Below are 16,711 nucleotides of genomic sequence, written 5' to 3' on the forward strand. Positions count from 1 at the left end.
GCCCTGGTCCGGGAAGATCCCACATGCCGTGGAGCAACTAAGTCCGTGCGCCACAACTACTGAGGCTGAGCTCTAGAGCCTGTGAGCCACAACTGCTGAGCCCGTGTGCCAGAACTACTGAAGTCCATGAGCCTAGAGCCCGTGCTCTGCAACACGAGAAGCCACTGCAATGAGAAGCCCACGCACTGCAACGAAACGAAGAGTATCCCCCGCTCGCCGCAACTAGAGAAAGCCCGCGCACAGCAATGAAGACCCAACACAACCAAAAAATAAATAATTTTTTTTAAAAAAGAAAAGAAACTATAGGAAAAGAATCAGAGGAAGGAAAGAAAAAAAAGAATCCAATTTAATGTTTTGAAATAAGAATGGTAAAAGAAAACCTTCACTTAAAGACAAAATAATTATGCACATTTCCACAAATTGTACTATTCTCAATAACATCATAAGGCTCCAGTACTAGGCAAAGGAATGTCATAACGCTTTGGCTGACTTCTAGAGAAGAATCAAGTCATTGTTTACATATAGGTAATCTTAAACTGCCACTAGAGAACCATTTTTTAACTTCTTTCCTACTTAAAGTTCTGATAAAAGAGAAAACTGAACAAAAGCGAATACAAAAACAAAATCAGCCACGGAATTAAAAACTTAGATGACCTTTGATCAATGCCCATTTCCACCCCAAGAATCAAATCATTGGGCCCAAAATAAAGGTTATGCAATCTACCGAACCACATTCCTCAATGGGACAGCTAGAGATTTTTTTTTTTTGCGGTATGCGGGCCTCTCACTGTTGTGGCCTCTCCCGTTGCGGAGCACAGGCTCCCTACACGCAGGTTCAGTGGCCATGGCTCACAGGCCCAGCCGCCCCGTGGCATGTGGGATCTTCCCGGACCGGGGCACGAACCCGTGTCCCCTGCATCGGCAGGCGGACTCTCAACCACTGCGCCACCAGAGAAGCCCACAGCTAGAGATTTTAATGTGTGTGGCCTCTGCCTGCCTTGGCTCCACTTTCTTCCTTTCTCCTGTGTCTGGTATTTTAGAATAAATTCCAATTTGTCTTTTTCAATTGCTCCCAGGTGTATGATTACTAGTAAACTTTAAGAAAAAAACAACCCTGTGATTTACTATTCCTGAGACGTTGATTTTCCTGAGACGTTGATTTTCCTACCTCACCCCACAAAAAATCCCCCACAGAAGCCCCATTGTCCTGTGAGTTATTTCTAGGTTGAATTGACTTCATGCAAAGTAAAGCTAAGGATAGTACATGGAACTAGGAGACAGGCAGGAGGCTTAATTCGTGGAAAAGGGTCCCAGTGAGGAGAGTGAGGGCGGGAGGAAGGGTTAGAAAGCGGACCCTGGGGGCGAGTGGCGTCGGGGGTGGAGAGAGCCACAGAGGGCGCTCCTTCCAGGAAGAGAGAAGGGGGGAGGGGCGAGGAATGGAAGGTGCTGGGGTCGGGGAGCGGGGCAGGGGTGTGAGGAGAAGACGGCGAGAGCCAAGGGCTCGGACGCCTAGGGCTCCCTCCACACACGACTCCTCAGAGTTGAAGGCCGGGTACTCAGAGAGGGACACCGAGGCTGAGGAGTGACCGCAAGCGCCCATTGCCTCCCCTCAGGCGGGGTCCCTCAGGGCTCATGCCGGTGAAGAGCCCGGCGGCACACGTGTGGGGATGAGGGTGGCCGCGGCCGCCGTGATCCAGCCCGCCTCCAGCCCCCGGGTCCCGCCCATCGCCCTACTTCCAGCGCAGGGTCTGAAGCGAGGCGTGCCCGAACAGGGGCTGGAGGAGGAGTCGCTAGATCCTCGCGTTAGATCTCTGGCGCTCCACGCCCTGAGCTGCTGTGCGTCTGGGAGTGCGCGGCCGGGCTACAGGGCGGGGAGGGGCGGGGCAGTGGACCGGGGCGGGGCGAGGGGAGGGGCATATGGGGACGGCACGGGGCTATAGGCGGGGCAGTGGGCGGGGAACAGGGCAGGCCTAGGGCGGGGCGGCAGGGTGGGCGGGGCTAAGGGCCAGCGGCATGAGTGGGTGGGGCAAAGGGCGGGGCAGGGAACAGGGACCCGGACCGGGGCGGGGATGGGGGACACTGAGAGCAGTTTCCCGCGTGGTGCTTGCTCTTGGAGCTTATCTGTTCAGCGACCCGGTCACTAGCCACTGCAAAACAATTGTGAGGGGTGGTAATGTCTGACCCCTCTGCTTGGCCTCTGAACATCACCAGGACGATGTCTCATCTTTTGCACTTAGAGCGAGGAGGTCCCTGGAGAGTTATTAAATCTCTTTAACCTTAGTTTTTCTCATCTGTAAAATGGAAATGATGATAATAAAAGTACCTGTGCCATAGGGTATTGTAAGAGATGAGTGAGATGAAGCATGTAAAGAGCCTAGCAATAATAACTGCTCAATAAATATTAGCTATCATTATTGTTGTTGTTAAAAAGATCATTCACGTTGACCAGCACTTTAGGGACAGCAAACATTTTCCTGCCTGGAATATCACAGCTTTCAATAGCTAAAGCCAACTGCTACAACATAAGAAAAATCATACAAAAGCATATGGATCAAAGGCTGTTTTCCTCCCTTGAACTTCATAGTAAATACTGATAAATCTTGGAATAACAATGGCATCCAATATATAGGTTATTGATAAGGTCCCAGGCTCCTTGCTGATGGGTTGTCTTATTTACTCTTCAAACAACCTCACAAGGTAGTTAGTAATTTCCCTCCTTTTGAGATGAGGAAATGGCCTGGAGGGAGAAGCCACCTGTCCAGGGTCACATAGTAGGGGATGTTAGAGACAGAATTCAGCTCGGGTTTAGCTCCCCTTTTCCCACCTCAGGGAATGGTATCACAATGACCACTCAGGCAGACATCTGGGAGATGCCCTTGATGCCAACCTCACCTCTACCTTAATATCACTCCATAAGCAAGCCCATCACTCCACCTTCAAATAGGACTTTATCCACTTCTCACTGCCTCTACCCTCTCTACCCTGGTCTAAGCTACTTCCCTCCTGGAAAAGCTCCAACAGCTTTCTCAGCAATCTCCCTCATGTCACTTGCCTTCCTTGAGCCCATTGTCCACACTGAAGCCAGAAGGGTCTCCCCCCTTTAAAGCCCTCTAAGTCCTCCTGTTGCTCTTAGAATAAAAACAAACTCCCTCCTAACAACTACAGGGTCCTGTATAGTCTCCCCCTTACTTATTATTCTAGCTTCATGTCCTATGGGTGGATTTATCCTGACCACAATGAATCTTCAGTTTCAGGGCCCTTGCTTGCATGGGCCCCTCCAAGGCCCTGGGAGAAACATAGCAGTGTGTTCACCTGGGTGTGTGTTTTTGTAAACATTGCAGAAGTAAGATATTTAATGGTAATCCTTTAAGATCGATGTCTTTCAACTCTCCCTTTATCATACTGTATTGTGGCAATGGAGTACCTGAAGGATGCAGCTAAGGCAGAGTTGAGTTAGGTGTACATTAATTTAGGTTCAGAGGTGTTATGGATTGAATGTTTGTGTCCCTCCAAATTCATATGTTGAAATCCTAATCCCCAATGTGATGGTATTGGGAGATGGGGCCTTTGGGAGGTAATTAGGTCATGAAGGCTCCACCCTGATGGGTTAATAATATGGGATTAGTGCCCTTATAAAGGAGACCTTTCAACCTTTCTGCCTTGTGAAGACACAGCTGTCTGTGAACTAGAAAGCAGGTTCTCACCGGACACCAAATCTGCTGGCAACTTGATCTTGGACTTCCCAGCCTCCAGAACTGTGAGAAACAAATGTTTGTTGTTTAGCCACCCAGTCTATGGTAGTTTGTTATAGCAGCCTGAACAGATTAGGACAAGAAGGATCAATTTATACAGTTCACAGCCCCTTTCATCTTTAGTTGTGTCATTGCTGTCCGTCTCAGTGTAGGAATGGCTTCCAGGAATATCCCTATTGTCCACTGTGCTGACTCACCCTGCACTGTGACAGGAAGGTGCAGGGCCACATGTTGTATCATTGCCCAGCATCAGTGCAAAATGGGTGGAACAAGATTTGGAACATACAGTGCTAGAGCTAATCTACAGAAAATTCTTCTGATCATCAGATGTATTAAACTATATGCAGAGGATTTGGCTCCCCACAAAGGCTGGTTAAAAGCAGAAGTATAGGGGCTTCCCTGGTGGCGCAGTGGTTGAGGGTCCGCCTGCCGATGCAGGAGACGCGGGTTCGTGCCCCGGACCGGGAGGATCCCACATGCCGCGGAGCGGCTGGGCCCGTGGGCCATGGCCGCTGGGCCTGCGCGTCCGGAGCCTGTGCTCCGCAACCGGAGAGGCCACAGCAGTGAGAGGCCCGCCTACCGCAAAAAAAAAAAAAAAAAAAAAAAAAGCAGAAGTATATTTGGCAGTGCAGCCTATACAATTATAAATGCACTGCACATTTTTTCTTCCTTTCTAATAGGAATTGCACAAACTAGAAGACATCAAAGTCCTATGTTTGTAGGGATATGGCGAACTGTAAACAGCGAGTATGTCCATGAGGGAATTTGAGTGTTGTATGATCTCATTGTGTTGGGTCATGCCTTACTTAGCATTTCTGCCCTAGCAATGTCTTACAGAAGAAATGGCCTGTAGATGGTAATAAAAGTAGTATAGTAGGCCCTCCGTATCCACAGGCTCTGCATCCGTGGTTTCAATCAACCTCAGCAAAAATATTTGAAAAAAAATTCCAGAAATTTCCAAAAAGCGAAACTTAAATTTGCCACACAGTGGCAACTATTTACATAGCATTTACACTGTATTAGGTATTATAAGTACATGATTTTATAAATTATATAAATTATATAAATACATAAATCATAAGAGAATGATTTCCAGCAGGAATGAGAAGAAAATTCCTTTTTGTTGATCACCTACTGTGGTAGGTGGAAAAATGACCCCTACATCCTAATCCCTGGAGCTTGTGAATGTTACTTTATGTGGCAAAGGGGGGGGGGGTCCTCCTTTGCAGATGTGATTAAATTAAGGATCTTGAGATGGGGAGATTATCCTGGATTATCAGGTGCACCCTAAATACAATCGCATGTATCCTCAGTAAGAGGAAGACAAAGGGAGATTTTACACAGAGCAGAAGGCATGGGTGTGGCTTCAAATCAGAGTACCAGCAGCCACCAGAAGCTAGACAAGGTCAAGAACAGATTATCCCCTAGAGCTTCCAAAGGGAGTGCAGCCTGGCCCACACCTCGATTTTGGTCCAGTGAAACAGGAGCGGAACTGCGACCATGGGGCAGAGGCAGGGCAGAAACCCCACCTATGAACTGGGTTCAAGATATGCTGGAGGCAGGGAAGGGGGCACGCTACTGGAGACACCCCGACTCTAGACCTACTCACCAACCATGGTGATTCCAGATGGTGTTGTCTAGAGATGTCTTTGAGTTCCTTTCACACATACAGAGACTGTCTTGCCTCAGACTCTGCCAGAAAGAGTGGAGGGGTTGGTAGGGGGGCATGTGAACCCAGCATCTCTGCATCCTCTTTCCCACGGCACCCCTCCCTCCACTGCTGCTGATTGGAAGAGCACCATCATGCTGTGGGTCAGAGGTCTGCTTAGGCAGAAGATAGATCTAAGATTTACTCAGTGTGTTATTTTGGGCCACTTAGCTCCACTAAAGCTCAATTTCTTCATCTGATATCTGTAATATCACCCTTGCAGAGCTGTTGAGTGGGTTCACAGCAACAGTATCTTTACAATGTTTCTTATGGTGCTGGTAGTTAGGGTAGATAATTGGTAATAAAAATGAATAGTTTACATGGCACACACACAGCCCTTATTAGATGGCAGGCTCTGCTGAAAACATTTTGCATGTATTTTTTTAAATGGGACCAGAAAAGAGTTTTATTTGAGCCAAACTGAGGACTATAGCCAAGGAGACAGTCTCTCAGATAGCTCTGAGGCATTGTTCCAAAGAAGCATGGTTTTTAGCACAGTTTTGTATCTTGTCAGAGCAAACAACATCAAACATTACAGGATACATTCCTTCAAAATTTCAAAGAAGACAGATGAGCACGTACACAGCAAATCAGCCTGGCCTTGGCACCTGTGAAGAGAGTCTTATCATCAAAGGAGTATTAGCATTGATGTTCCAGGAAGGGAGGTATTTATCTCTCTCTTCAAAACAGACGTTGTTTACTTCTGGACAATGCACACTTTTCTTTAATGGTTAGAGCAGATGTACAGTGTATGCTTTTTTTTTTGGTGTAAGCATATATATATTAAAAATATATATATATATATTTTTTTTTACTCACATCACTCTGTTATTGGTCAAATCAGTCATACAATCAACTGGGTCATTCCATCACTGGATGACTTGAATAATATATATACATATATATATTTTTTATACAGCAGGTTCTTATTAGTCATCAATTTTATACACATCAGTATATACATGTCAATCCCAATCTCCCAATTCATCACACCACCACCAACAACCCCCCACGGCTTTCCCCCCTTGGTGTCCATGTTTGTTCTCTACATCTGTGTCTCAATTTCTGCTCCACAAACCAGTTCATCTGTACCATTTTTCTAGGTTCCACATATATGTGTTAATATACGATACTTGTTTTTCTCTTTCTCACTTCACTCTGTATGACAGTCTCTAGATCCATCCACGTCTCAACAAATGACCCAATTTCGTTCCTTTTTATGGCTGAATAATATTCCATTGTATATATGTACCACATCTTCTTTATCCATTGGTCTGTCAATGGGCATTTAGGTTGCTTCCATGACCTGGCTATTGTAAACAGTGCTGCAATGAACATTGGAGTGCATGTGCCTTTTTGAATTATGGTTTTCTCTGGATATATGCCCAGAGGGCATTGCTGGGTCATATGGTAGTTCTTTTTTTATCTTTTTAAGGAACCTCCATACTGTTCTCCATAGGGGCTGTATCAATTTACATTCCCACCAACAGTGCAAGAGGGTTCCCTTTCCTCCACACCCTCTCCAGCATTTATTGTTCGTAGATTTTCTGATGATGTCCATTTTAACTGGTGTGAGCTGATACCTCATTGTAGTTTTGATTTGCATTTCTCTAATAATTAGTGATGTTGAGCAGCTTTGCATGTGCTTCTTGGCCATCTATATGATTTCTTTGGAGAAATGTCTATTTAGGTCTTCTGCCCGTTTTTGGATTGGGTTGTTTGTTTTTTTAATATTGAGATGCATGAGCTGTTTATATATTTTGGAGATTACTCCTTTGTCCCTTGATTCGTTTGCAAATATTTTCTCCCAGTCTGAGGGTTGGCTTTTCGTGTTGTTTATGGTTTCCTTTGCTGTGTAAAAGCTTTGAAGTTTCATTAGGTCCCATTTGTTTATTTTTGTTTTTATTTCCATTACTCTAGGAGGTGGATCAAAAAAGATCTTGCTGTGATTTATGTCAAAGAGTGTTCTTCCTATGTTTTCCTCTAAGAGTTTTATAGCGTCCAGTCTTACATTTAGGTCTTTAATCCATTTGGAGTATATTCTTGTGTATGGTGTTAGGGAGTGTTCTAATTTCATTCTTTTACATGTACCTGTCCAGTCTTCCCAGCACCGCTTATTGAAGAGACTGTCTTTTCTCCATTGTATATCCTTGCCTCCTTTGTCATAGATTAGTTGACCATAGATGCATGGGTTTATCTCTGGGCTTGCTATCTTGTTCCATTGATCTATGTTTCTGTTTTGGTGCCAGTACCATATTGTCTCGATTACTGTAGCTTTTTAGTATAGTCTGAAGTCAGGGAGTCTGATTCCTCCAGCTCCATTTTTTTCCCTCAAGACTGCTTTGGCTACTCGGGGTCTTTTGTGTTTCCATACAAATTTTAAGATTTTTTGTTATAGTTCTGTAAAAAATGCCATTGGTAATTTGGTAGGGATTGCATTGAATCTGTAGATTGCTTTGGGTAGTATGGTCATTTTCACAGTACTGATTCTTCCAATCCAACAACATGGTATATCTCTCCATCTGTTGGTATCATCTTTAATTCCTTTCGTCAGTGTCTTATAGTTTTCTGCATACAGGTCTTTTGTCTCCCTAGGTAGGTTTATTCCTAGGAATTTTATTTTTTTTGTTGCAATGGTAAATGGGAGTGTTTCCCTAATTTATCTTTCAGATTTTTCATCATTAGTGTATAGGAATGCAAGAGATTTCTGTGCATTAATTTTGTATACTGCAACTTTACCAAATTCATTGATTAGCTCTAGTAGTTTTCTGGTGGTATCTTTAGGATTCTCTACGTATAGTATCATGGTATCTGCAAATAGTGACTGTTTTAGTTCTTCTTTTCCAATTTGTATTCTTTTTATTTCTTTTTCTTCTATGATTGCTGTGGCTAGGACTTCCAAAACTATATTGAATAATAGTGGCGAGAGTGGACATACTTGTCCACTTGTCCTCTGATTTTAGAGGAAATGCTTTCAGTTTTTCACCATTGAGGATGATGTTTGCTGTGGGTTTGTTGTATATGACCTTCATTATGTTGAGGTAGGTTCCCTCTATGCCCACTTTCTGGAGAGGTTTTATCATAAATGGGTGTTGAATTTTGTCAAAAGATTTTTCTGCATCTATTGAGATGATCATATGGTTTTTCTCCTTCAATTTGTTAATATGGTGTATCACATTGATTGATTTGCATGTATTGAAGAATCCTTGCATCCCTGGGATAAATCCCACTTGATCATGGTGTATGATCCTTTTAATGTGTTGTTGGATTCTGTGTGCTAGTATTTTGTTGAGGATTTTTGCATCTATATTCATCAGTGATATTGGTCTGTAATTTTCTTTTTTTGTAGTATCTTAGTCTGGTTTTGGTATCAGGGTGATGGTGGCCTCATAGAATGAGTTTGGGAGTGTTCCTTCCTCCACAGTTTTTTGGAAGAGTTTCAGAAGGATGGCTGTTAGCTCTTCTCTAAGTGTTTGATAGAATTCACCTGTGAAGCCATCTGGTCCCGGACTTCTGTTTGTTGGAAGATTTTTAATCACAGTTTCAATTTCATTACTTGTGATTCGTCTGTTCATATTATCTATTTCTTCCTGGCTCAGTCTTGGGAGGTTATACCTTTCTAAGAATTTGTCCATTTCTTCCAGGTTGTCCATTTTATTGGCATACAGTTGCTTGTAGTAATCTCTTAGGATGCTTTGTATTTCTGCAGTGTCTGTTGTACCTTCTCCTTTTTCATTTCTAATTTTATTGATTTAAGTACTCTCCCTCTTTTTCTTGATGAGTCTGGCTAATGGTTTATCAATATTGTTTATCTTCTCAAAGAACCAGCTTTTAGTTTTATTGATCTTTGCTATTGTTTCCTTATTTTCTCTTTCATTTATTTCTGCTCTGATCTTTATGATTTCTTTCCTTCTGCTAACTTTGGGTTTTGTTTATTCTTCTTTCTCTAGTTCCTTTAGGTGTAAGGTTAGATTGTTTATTTGAGATTTTTCTTGTTTCTTGAAGTAGGCTTGTATAGCTATAAACTTCCCTCTTAGAACTGCTTTTGCTGCATCCCATAGGTTTTGGATTGTTGTATTTTCATTGTCATTTGTCTCTAGATATTTTTTGATTTCCTCTTTGATTTCTTCAGTGATCTCTTGGTTATTTAGTAATGTAGTGTTTAGCCTCCATGTGTTTGTGTTTTTTACATTTTTTCCCCTGTAATTCATTTCTAATCTCATAGTGTTGTGGTCAGAAAAGATGCTTGATATGATTTCAACTCTTTAAATTTACTGAAGCTTGATTTGTGACACAAGATGTAATCTACCCTGAAGAATGTTCCGGGCGCACTTGAGAAGTGTAATCTGCTGCTTTTGGATGGAATGTCCTATAAATATCAATTAAATCTATCTGGTCTATTGTGTCATTTAAAGCTTTTGTTTCCTTATTTATTTTCATTTTGGATGATCTGTCCATTGGTGTAAGTGAGGTGTTAAAGTCCCGCACTATTATTGCATTACTGTCAATTTCCTCTTTTACAGCTGTTAGCAGTTGCCTTATGTTTTGAGGTGCTCTTATGTTGGGTGCATATATATTTATAATTGTTATATCTTCTTCTTGGATTGATCCCCTGTTCATTATGTAGTGTCCTTCCTTGTCTCTTGTAACATTCTGTATTTTAAAGTCTATTTTATCTGATATGAGTATTGCTACTCCAGCTTTCTTTTAATTTCCATTTGCATGGAATATCTTTTTCCATCCCCTCACTTTCAGTGTGAATGTGTCCCTAGGTCTGAAGTGGGTCTCTTGTAGACAGCATATATATGGATCTTGTTTTTGTATCCATTCAGCAAGCCTGTGTCTTTTGTTTGGAGCATTTAATCCATTCGCTTTTAGGGTAATTATTGATATGTGTGTTCCTATGACCATTTTCTTAATTGTTTTGGGTTTGTTTTTGTAGGTCCTTTCTTCTCTTGTGTTTCCCACTTAGAGAAGTTCCTTTAGTATTTGTTGTAGAGCTGGTTTGGTGGTGCTGAATTCTCTTAGCTTTTGCTTGTCTGTAAAGCTTTTGATTTCTCCATCAAATCTGAATGAGATCCTTGCCAGGTAGAGTAATTTTGGTTGTAGGTTCTTCCCTTTCATCACTTTAAGTATATCATGCCACTCCCTTCTGGCTTGTACAGTTTCTGCTGAGAAATCAGCTGTTAACCTTATGGGAGTTCCCTTGTATGTTATTTGTCATTTTTCCCTTGCTGCTTTTAATAATTTTTCTTTGTCTTCAATTTTGCTAGTTTGATTACTATGTGTCTCAATGTGTTTCTCCTTGGGTTTATCCTGTATGGGACTCTCTGCACTTCCTAGACTTGGGTGGCTATTTCCTTTCCCATGTTAGGGTAGTTTTCGACTATAATCTCTTCAAACATTTTCTCTGGTCCTTTCTCTCTCTCTTCTCCTTCTGGGACCCCTATAATGCGAATGTTGTTGCATTTAATGTTGTCCCAGAGGTCTCTTAGGCTGTCTTCATTTCTTTACATTCCTTTTTCTTTATTTTGTTCTGCAGCAGTGAATTCCACCATTCTGTCTTCCAGGTCACTTATCCGTTCTTCTGCCTCTGTTATTCTGCTATTGATTCCTTCCAGTGTAGTTTTCATTTAGTTATTGTATTGTTCATCTCTGTTTGTTTGTTCTTTAATTCTTCTAGGTCTTTGTTAAACATTTCTTGCATCTTCTCGATCTTTGCCTCCATTCTTTTTCCGAGGTCCTGGATCATCTTCACTATCATTATTCTGAATTCTTTTTCTGGAAGGTTGCCTATCTCCACTTCATTTAGTTGTTTTTCTGGGGGTTTATCTTGGTCCTTCATCTGGTATCTTGTTCCTTCATCTGTCCCTCCCTCTGCCTTTTCATCTTGTCTATCTTTCTGTGAATGTGGTTTTTTTTCCACAGGCTGCAGGGTTGTAGTTCTTCTTGCTTCTGCTGTCTGCCCTCTGGTGGATGAGGCTATCTAAGAGGCTTATGCAAGTTTCCTGATGGGAGGGACTGGTGGTGGGTAGAGCTGACTGTTGCTCTGGTGGGCGGAGCTCAGTAAAACTTTAATCCGCTTGACTGCTGATGGGTGGGGCTGGGTTCCCCACCCAGGTTGTTTGTTTGGTTGTTTGGCCTGAGGCAACCCGACACTGGAGCCTACCTGGACTCTTTGGTGGAGCTAATGGCGACTCCTGGAGGGCTCACGCCAAGGAATACTTCCCAGAAGTTCTGCTGCCAGTGTCCTTGTCCCCACGGTGGGCCACAGCCAGCCCCCTCCTCTGCAGGAGACCCTCCAACACTAGCAGGTAGGTGTGGTTCATTCTCCCCTGGGTCCCAATGTGCACACCACTTTGTGTGTGCCCTCTAAGTGTGGAGTCTCTGTTTCCCCCAGTCCTGTCGAAGTCCTGCAATCAATTCCCACTAGCCTTCAAAGTCTGATTCTCTAGGAATTCATCCTCCTGTTGCTGGACCCCCAGGTTGGGAAGCCTGACGTGGGGCTCAGAACCTTCACTCCAGTGGGTGAACTTCTGTGGTATAAGTGTTCTCCAGTCTGTGAGTCACCAACCCAACAGTTATGGGACTTGATTTTACTGTGGTTGTGCCCCTCCTACTGTCTCACTGTGGTTTCTCCTTTGTCCTTGGACGTGGGGTATCGTTTTTGGTGAGTTCCAGTGTCTTCCTGTTGATGATTGTCCAGCATCTAGTTGTGATCCTGGTGCTCTTGCAAGAGGGAGCGAGAACACGTCCTTCTACTCCACCATCTTGGTTCCAATCACGTTTTGCATGTATTAACTCATTGTTCTTCACATCATCCTCAGGAGGTAGGTACATTATTATTCCCATTCTATAGATGGTGAAACTGAGGCACAGAGAGTTTAATGACTTGCCCAAGCCCACACAATGAGTAAATGGTAGAGCTAGGATTCAAAGACTGGCAGTGAGGCTACAGGCTGTACTTACAGCCACTACACTATCCTGAGCTTTAAAATGGTAGCTGTTATTATTAATTATAATAGCTAAGATTGATGTGCCAGGACCATGTTGACTCACTGCATTTGCTCAATAGCTGTATGAGGTAATTTCTGTGGTATCCCTGCTTTATGGAGGAGCAAAGAGAGGCAAGAAAATTTATGTTATTTGCTTAACGTCACAGAGCTAATAAGTAGCAGAACTGGGATTCAAACCCAGACAGCCTGGTGTCAAGGCCCTCACTCTTAATCATTACATTGTATTACCTGTGTATTGACGATGATGATGAAGGAGAAGAGGTAGAAGAAGAGGAGGGGGAGGAGAAAACAAACCTACCTTATACCAACCACCTATGATGTGTTCAGATGTCAAAGGCTGAGCTGATCCATCAGATTCCCTCTCTCTAAACTTTTTTTTTGAATTTTATTTTATTTATTTTTTATACAGCAGGTTCTTATTAGTCATCAATTTTATACACATCAGTGTTTACATGTCAATCCCAATTGCCCAATTCATCACACCACCACAACCACCACCCCGCCGCTTACCCCTCTTGGTGTCCATACATTTGTTCTCTACATCTGTGTCTCTATTTCTGCCCTGCAAACCAGTTCATCTGTACCATTTTTCTAGGTTCCATATATATGTGTTCCATATATATATATATATATATATATATGGAACATATATCTAGGTTCCACACATATATGATATTTGTTTTTCTCTTTCTAACTTACTTCACTCTGTATGAGTCTATAGATTCATCCACATCTCTACAAATGACCCATTTTCATTCCTTTTTATGGCTGAGTAATATTCCATTGTATTTACGTACCACATCTTCCTTATCCATTCATCTGTCAATGGGCATTTAGGTTGCTTCCATAACCTGGCTATTGTAAATAGTGCTGCAGTGAAATTTGGGGTTCATGTGTCTTTTTGAATTATGGTTTTCTCTGGGTATATGCCCAGTAGTGGGATTGCTGGATCATATGGTAATTCTATTTTTAGTTTTGTAAGGAACCTCCATACTGTTCTCCATAGTGGCTGTATCAATTTACATTCCCACCAACAGTGCAAGAGGGTTCCCTTTCCTCCACACCCTCTCCAGCATTTGTTGTTTTTAGACCTCTCTCTAGACTTTGACAGAGAGAAATAACAGGAGAGTGCTATCTTTAGCAGTGGGAGTGGACAATGAAAATATGCAGAAAGAAGACAAAGTAAAGCCCAGACATAGTTAAAGGAAACTGAAGCTAGGAGCTAGGACAGATGGCAGAACAGCCCCCAGCCCCGGTTCTCAGACTTCCCTTGGGGGAGTGGGGGCTGTGGAAACTCAATCCCCCGACCCCAATTCAGAGGCTCTGGTTCAGCAGGCATGGGTGGGCCTGGGGGTCCGCACTCGTAGTGCGCACAGTGGTGGAGACTGATGAGGACCCACTCTGACACGCTGAGGAAGCTGGTCTGTTGAGAGAGAATGGAGGATGTGTCTGACATGGAGGTGTTCACCAGACTCTCCATCCACTCCTCACATTTCCCAGCCCCCACGCTGGGACAGACCACGTGACTAACTCTAGCCAATGGGCTGTGGGCAGAAGGGACACATTTCACTGCCTGGCTAAAGTGTGGAAGAGACAGTGTGTGACTCTCCTTATGTATCTTCCCTGCTGTAGCATCTGGTGACAGCACAGATGGTGGCTGGGTCCCTGAGCAGGAGCCCCCCCCCCCCCCATAATAGAGCCATAGGACATGTAGTGTGAGCCAGGAATGGACCTTGGTCGTGTTGAGGCCTTGAGTTCGTTTGTCACAGCAGCAGAGCTGAGCCCACCTCTCAGTAGCACACTGAAACACAGTGATGCTGGAGTGATGGAGTGAACTCTTGTAGATCCAGACCTACCCTTCACCTCCTGGAGTTCCTGCCCGTGGATTTTGATGAGATTCTGTCTTATCACTCTGCCTGAGGTTACAAAGTGTCGATGCCTATTCCTTGCAGCTGATGTGCCACACTGGAAACCCATCCAGTCTTACATGGTGTGGTGGCTTTAAAACATGTCTACAAGTTCTTTGATGCTCCTCCCATCAAGAGGTGGTCTAATTCTCTTCCCCGTGAATGTGAGCTGGCCTTGGTGCCTGGCTTCTGCTGCATAAGATGCAATGGATGTGACACTGTGACCTCCAAGACTGAGTCATAAAGCCTATACAGCTTCCTCTTGGCTCTCTTCAGATGCTTGTTCTTGGCACCAGCCACTATGCTATGAGGTAGCCTAGGTCACAGGGAGGAGTCATGGGTAGGTGTTTCAGGTGACAGCATCAGCTAAGGTCCCAGGTAACAGCCAGCGTCCACTGCCAGACATGTGAATAAGCCTTTGAGATGAATCAAGCTGGACACCATCTGACTGCAGCCACTTGAGAGACCAAAAGCAAGAACCACCCAGCTGAACCCAGTCAGTCCCCAGAACCGTGGGAAGTGTGATTTTACTGCAATGATGAATGGTTGTTGCAATAATGAAGTGACTGTTTTTGTTTTAAGTTTGGGAGCATTTTGTTACACACCTGCCAGAACACTTGGGCACTGTAAGGCATCAAGCCTGGCCCAGGGCTGGACGCTGGCCCCAGGTAAAAGTGAGCCTCTGATCCTTTCTGGTTAGTCACAGGGTGAGTCCTGAACTGCCGGCCCTGACAATAGGTATCACATCTTGAACTGTTCTTCTTCTGCTCCTAATTTTTTAGCTTCTGACCCCCATCCGTCCTTTCCCCACCTGTGTCCCCTTCTCTCCTCACCCTTGGATGGGAGGCTTGGGTGTACAGTCCTGTTTTTGCTGCCTCAGCAGAGAAAACCCCAGATTTTCCTTTGTGACCATGATCCACAGGCTCCCTCTAGTGCTCACTTGCTCTCGTGGATGAACATGATCTATAACCCAGCCCTCGAGGAACCGACACTGAGGATGTCATTGCCACTCCAACCCCCTTGTCCCCCAGCATCTGGGCTCAGACTGAGCTTGTTCTGACCTGGGATCAGGAACTGAACATTGGTTCCAGAGGTGGGGTCTGGAGAACAACACATACCCAAGCAGAGGGTCAGGTTTATCTTTGCAGATTGGTAGAGGGGGGACTGGCAGATGTTTTTGGTCTGGGGGCCCAGCTGTGGGAAGCTGGGAGAGGCAGAGGGTGCAGGTTGTTGGCATTGGGCATGGAAAACCAATGTCATTGTTACTTTGCATGGCCAGGCAGATATCTCTCCTAATGATGGTTGCTAGCAAGCTTGTCTACTTGTAATAGTCATAGTTTCAGAAATCATTATATTTGTGATTACACAGCAATAATAACAAGCTGTCATTTATTAGCCTTTACAATGCTCAGTGCTGTGTAAAGTGAGTTATATGCATTCTCCTATACAATATAAATAATAATCCTATGAGGTAGATATTATTATCCCTTCTTTTACAGATGAGGCTCAGAGAGGTTGAGTAATTCATCTAAGATCAAAAAGTAAGTAAATGGTGGAGGTGGAATTAAAACTCAGGTTAACCACCACATTTGTAGGAATATGCAAGTTAAGATCACAGTGTAATACCATTTTGCACTCATTATATTGGCAAAAATTAAGAAGACTGATAATACCAAGTGTTGGCGAGAATGTTGAGCAACAGGAACTCTTGGACACGGCTTGTGGGAGTTTAAGTGAATACCCCACTTTGGAAAACACGCTTCTTGTAAACTTGAGTATTCACACACGTACTTCCAGTTCAACTCTTTGCTCTACAGGTATCCGTTGTTTTTCGAAAGCTCACTTTATGCCACTTTGCTTTCATGAAAGAGCTACATTAGTACCTGTTTTCAGGAACTGAAAGAAAGCCAAAGATGATTTTCACTTTTACAAAAACAGGTGAAAAGTGAAAATGGTGTTCAGCGTTTGATCTGGGGTGGGCCGTTACAGAGGCAGCAAACACCCTGGGGGGGAGTGGCGCCACCAAGCTACTTCCCCAGGAACGGCACTCAGCATTTCTGCACGAAGCCACCATAGCTTTGACCTGGCTTTGACCTGTGTCTATGAGCATCTGTGCTTTATCTCAATTTATTTTGGGCCTCTTTTAGCAAGATGTGTCCTAAGGTAATTGCTTCTTCACTATACCCAATTTGGGCTTGTGAAAGGTTCCATAGGAATGCTTTACTTTCAGTTAGTGGGAGAAAACCTGTATATCCTAGGGGCACTGGGCTTGTGCACCGGGGCACGTGAACAAAAGTGATCACAGAAGCATTGGTAATTATAGCCAAA

At 43.7% G+C, this 16,711-nt stretch overlaps 1 protein-coding gene across 30 annotated transcripts in view; it reads left to right on the forward strand.

Annotated features, from left to right (window-relative positions):
* Positions 1–11,594: 11,594 nt before the first annotated feature.
* TMEM74B (transmembrane protein 74B) overlaps positions 11,595–16,711 on the forward strand; it is a 45,680-nt gene continuing 40,563 nt past the window's right edge. For 10 of the 30 annotated variants that reach the window (XR_012326248.1, XR_012326246.1, XR_012326247.1 and 7 more), the window contains exons 1-2: positions 11,636–12,290; positions 15,883–15,924. Coding sequence is in view for 4 of the 30 variants with exons in the window: in XM_019950897.3 (XP_019806456.2) it covers positions 12,044–12,290 (247 nt within the window). In the remaining 26 variants the exon portion in view is untranslated. Of the gene's footprint in view, positions 12,291–15,882; positions 15,925–16,711 lie in introns of all 30 variants that reach the window. The other 20 variants (XR_012326245.1, XM_073792824.1, XM_019950885.3 and 17 more) reach the window with 8 other exon arrangements.

The sequence above is a fragment of the Tursiops truncatus genome, chromosome 15 (assembly GCF_011762595.2).
Source record: "Tursiops truncatus isolate mTurTru1 chromosome 15, mTurTru1.mat.Y, whole genome shotgun sequence".
Classification (NCBI taxonomy): Eukaryota; Metazoa; Chordata; class Mammalia; order Artiodactyla; family Delphinidae; genus Tursiops; species Tursiops truncatus.